The sequence below is a fragment of the Corylus avellana genome, chromosome ca2 (genome assembly GCF_901000735.1).
Source record: "Corylus avellana chromosome ca2, CavTom2PMs-1.0".
Taxonomy (NCBI): domain Eukaryota; kingdom Viridiplantae; phylum Streptophyta; class Magnoliopsida; order Fagales; family Betulaceae; genus Corylus; species Corylus avellana.
Genome location: NC_081542.1, coordinates 49,658,539 through 49,663,390, shown reverse-complemented (window position 1 = coordinate 49,663,390; position 4,852 = coordinate 49,658,539). Strand labels below are relative to the sequence as shown.

Below are 4,852 nucleotides of genomic sequence, written 5' to 3'. Positions count from 1 at the left end.
AAGGACCCCCAAACTTTTATCCGTTTTGAAATACTCTCTGAACTTCAAAATCTCTCAATTTAGTCATCTGAACTTTTAATTGCTCTCAATTTGGACCCTTCCGTTAATTTTAGCAGTTAAAAATTTATAAAAAGACCAAAATATCCCTGATTTTTGTTTTTTTTTTAGAATAAAAAAACGTTTTAGAAGTTGAAATTTTATACAAAAGTCAGGTGTATAAACGTCATATGGCGTTTAAAATTTGACGGAGGGTTCCAAATTGAAAGCAATTGAAAGTTCAGGGGAGTATTTCAAAACGGGTAAAAATTTGGGGGTCCTTAGTGAAGTTTTCCCCTTAAAATATGACAGGTGTCGTCTGACCAAACAAATCAAAAGCATTACTCAACTACTAAACTTCAACGGTGTTGACACGCGGTCACTTTCATTTTCAATAGAACCATAGCCGTACGATTTCATGGGCCCAAACCTTTCCTTTAAACACTCCTTTAGTACAAGTCACGAGTCGCCACGTTAGACGTACGCTTTAAGGCTCTCTCGAAAGCACCGGAAACTGCTTCTTCATCCATATCTGATATCTCCCGACCCAAAACCCAGCCAGACAGCCAACCTTATCCACCGTCTGATATGCCAAACCTCAAGCTAGGCCTTAACTTCCCGTCCGATGTAATCACCGACATCCTATGCCAACTTCCGGTGAAGACGCTTCTACGGTTCAGATGCGCATCCAAGCGTTGGTGCTCCCAAATAGACAGTCCAGATTTCATTAAGATTCACCTTAGCCACTCCCTTGCCACCAAGTCCAATCTCGGCCTCCTTCTCAAAAATTGGTACCTCTATTCCGTTGAGCTCGATTCGCTTCGCACCGCCACGGAACTCAATCCCCCATTGAATGTGATCTGGGGTGTAACCGACGTTTTTGGCTCTTGCAATGGCATGTTGGCTGTGTGTAACTCTGAAGAAGAAATGGCTTTGTGGAACCCATCAACGAGAAAGCACCAGATACTGCCTGTTATGCCGGTTGAGGCTCCTAAAGGTTATGTAAATGTTAAACCTCGTCGTTTTACTTTTTATGGATTTGGGCACGACCCCATTAGCGATGACTACAAGGTGGTGAGGATGGTGCAGTTTGTTGGTGATAATGGGTTTTTCTCGGCTGAGGTTAAAGTTTATAGCTTGAAGACTAACTCTTGGAGAGGAATCAAGGACATACCCAATTATATTCGTTATCTGTTTCAGCTTGGTTACCTTCTTTTTTATAGACGAGGGTATGCTGCGCTTGCTGGTGGTGCTTTGCATTGGGTGGTGCCTGGAGGGTTTGGATGCTACTGTATGATTGTTGCTTTTGATCTTGTAGCTGAGGAGTTTCGAATTGTACCGCAGCCTGATCGTGTCGATGGCGGTTTTGTAATGGATCTGGGGGTCTTGGAAGGGCGCCTATGCATGATTTGCAATTACGGTAATGATTTTGTTGATGTATGGCTGATGAAGGAATATGGATTAAAGGAGTCTTGGACTAAATTGTTTAAGGTTTCACAGTCAAGTTTGAACAGGGATTTTGGACAGGTGATGCCTTTAGCTTATTCTAAGAGTGGTGACAAGGACAAGGTTCTTTTGGAATTGGACAAGGAAAAGCTCCTTTGGTATGATTTGAGGAGGAGGAGAGCCAAGACAGTGAGGATTGAGGGGGCTCCAAATTCATTCAATGCGGATGTTTATGTGGAAAGCCTTGTTCCCTTAGGTGGTGGTGGACTGGATGGGAAGACACAGCAACCGGCGCCAGAGGAAAAGAAGAAAAGCAATAGAAAGAAGATGTGAGACAACATAAACTTAATTGAGTTATTTATTTACTTTTTGTTCAAGCTTATTTCTATACCTGGTTATGCATTTGTCTTTCTCGATTGACTGGATAGGTTTATTACCAATTTTACGTGAGCAGTTGATCTCTTTAGTTTAATTTTCTGGTTCTCTTAAGAGTTCAAGTTTGTTTAAAAAAATTGATGTATATGACCTGTCTGGTTTGTTTCACTCTTTTGAATTACTCAATATGATTGCTATATAGCATCTACTTATTTTTGTTTTAGTTTAACTTACTACTTTGATGGATTGATCATTGTTTTGCAGGGATGATTTTCTGTCAAAAGGCTTTAAACTGACTCTATAAGCAAACAGGAGGAGAAAAATGGGCACAAAGTGAAAAATGGTAAAGCAACAAACTTTTCCATATATAATATTTCAATTAAGGATTACTAGAATTAGTTTATCTTACCTCATTAATAGTTTAAGCTGACAATTTGTTTTAAAAGAGGCAGATATAAGTTGTTTGACATAACAAGTACACTGTTTTCTAGAGGATTGACAATTTCTCTGTCATTTTCCTTGAGTCATACTAGTTGTTCTTTCATTTTTTTTTTAGCCCTCGGAATTGATAAAGGAAGTCACAGGTTGCAATTAAAAATATGAGTGTGTCCCAGGAAAAAAGTTGGTTGTAGAATCTCGTGTCTTGTTTATAATTAACTCTAGTATTTCATTCTTTGATTATTTCAATTTGTTAGTGTTGGCTTGGAATTGTCATAAGGAGACAGACATTGTGAATGTGATGTTGTCTTTGAGTTTAAATTTCTGTGCTGTTGAATAGTTACAATCATGTGCTGCGAATGGCCTTCTGCATGTGCATTTTGGGACTAACAGAAGAAGGATTTCTTTGCCTAGCATGGTTATGGATCTTCAATGAACTCTTTACCTTGCCCGAACCAGAACTTCTACTAATGTATATATATATATATATTCAGCAAAAGCATATCATATCGCTGCTTTCCTAGTAGCATTGAATATTAGCCAATTTTTCAAAACAATATATAGGGAATAAAAATCGGGAGGGAATGTCTGTTTACATACTAATTGTCCCAAATATTTTGAGCAGTTGAGAAGCAACACCAACATATATGTTAAATTATCGTGGATTTAACTATTTAAATTAATATTCTAACAGCTCAAAATTATGCCTATCCTAGTAGAAAAGGAGGGTGGTTCTAAAACTAAAAGGATGGTTCTTTCCTTACATATTTTGAGTTTTGATTAAATTCTTAAAGCATGTGAATGTGTTGTGTTGGTTTACGTGGCCGTTTTACCATATTTGAATATGTTGTTGCATACAAGACGAAAGGGTTTGTCATCTTGGAACCTGAATGTCTTTTGAAGATCAGCAGTTTATGCCTTTGTACTACTAATTAAGGCTCCTCTAGCTCTTGCTTAAAGGATGAACTTTTTTGATTTGGTTGGGGACAATAGATTTATGCTTTTCAAGTTGCTTCTTATCGTTGAATTCATTTGTCTGCTTTGATTATGTTTAATGTGTGCATCCGACACGATATGTTAGAAAACAGGCCTCTCACACGTCCTTGTAAGTAAATGGCACCTAAAGACGCATCCGCATCAAGAAGGGAGCGTTTCTTGAAGAAGCATAGTATGAAAATGGCACTTGAACCCTGATAGCTCCGCCGGTATGTGGACTTTCACCAAACCAGAATATTTGCCGATGTGTCTTGAATTGCTGAGAGGACTCACAATGGTTTATGCAATGGAGTAATGATAGTTAAAATTTTTATCCTTAATGTGACTTTCAAAATTACCATTGGATCAAAATTTAAGTATAATTCATCTAAAATTTAATGGTGATTTTGAAAGGCACATCAGCTTTAGGAGAATTTTAGGAGGATAAAAAGATGGTACCTAGCATTACTCTGTGCAATGATACCTTAAACAAGGTGTTCATTTGATTCTCTGTACAAAATGCAAACTACTTTGAATTATTAATACGCAAGTATTTTATGTTTTTTTCTCTCTCACCCACATCTCTCTTTCTTTATTATCTTATGCATTAATGTATTAGTATTTAAAAATACCGAAACAATAAGAAATAATATTTAAATAATATAAAGAAAGAATAGACAATCAAACTAATGAGAATGTAATTGAGAAGCCTGTAGTCAAAAATAATAAACTTAGTACATATGTTACTATTAGTAACACACTACTATAGTAGCCTTGGGTCTCGTTTGGTTCGCGGAGTAGACCTCTGGAATGAAATAACTATTTCTATAGAATAATCATTTTTTTGTTTGGTATGGACTTTTTCCTAATAATAGACTCATGGGAATAACTATTCACTTACCAAGAGGAATACATATTCCTCTAAAAAAAAAAAAAAAGAGAGAAATAGTTATTCCTAAAGAAATAGACACAATTTGTTTTAAAAAAAAAAATCATATTTGATTTCTTCAACCCCTAAAAATAAAAATAAATAAATAACCCTTAAACTTAAGGGTGGCTGGTTGCTCACCGTAGAACTTGGGGGTGGTCGCACCACTCTCGATGAATTTGGGGTGGCCAAGGCCACCTTCGATTCACGTTGCGGCCTTGGCCACGTCGGGGGTGGCCAGACTGCAGAGGGGTGGCTGCGACCACCTCTGCAGTCTGGCCACCCCCAAGTGTAGTTGGGGGTGGTGCGGCCTCCTAGAAAAATCAAAATTTTTTTTATATATTTTATTTTTAAATTTGAGTTCTAGGAAAAAAAAAAAAAAAAAGATTTTTTTTGTAATTTTGTCCAATTCCAATTAGGGTATATTTATTGTTACCAAACAAATGAATAGAAATGCTTATTTCATTCCACCTCCACCTTAATTTATGAGTAATGTTAGAAGTCACTTTTGTGTCACTTCAAAAATGATGTGGCTCTTACAATCACTATTAGACTTTTGATTGATTATTATTAAATTTTGATTAAATGTTAATTTTAAAAATTATTTTCATTTTTAAAAGGATACAAGAAGTGAAAAAAAAAAAAAAAAAAAAA

At 36.4% G+C, this 4,852-nt stretch overlaps 1 protein-coding gene across 1 annotated transcript; it reads left to right on the top strand.

Moving 5' to 3' along the window:
- Window positions 1–522: 522 nt before the first annotated feature.
- On the top strand, window positions 523–3,845 carry LOC132171922 (F-box protein CPR1-like). The gene is made up of 3 exons (XM_059583337.1): window positions 523–1,811; window positions 2,122–2,200; window positions 3,377–3,845. The coding sequence occupies exons 1-2, from the start codon at window positions 625–627 to the stop codon at window positions 2,159–2,161; spliced, it is 1,227 nt and encodes a 408-aa protein (XP_059439320.1). The 5' UTR covers window positions 523–624; the 3' UTR covers window positions 2,162–2,200; window positions 3,377–3,845.
- Window positions 3,846–4,852: the final 1,007 nt, after the last annotated feature.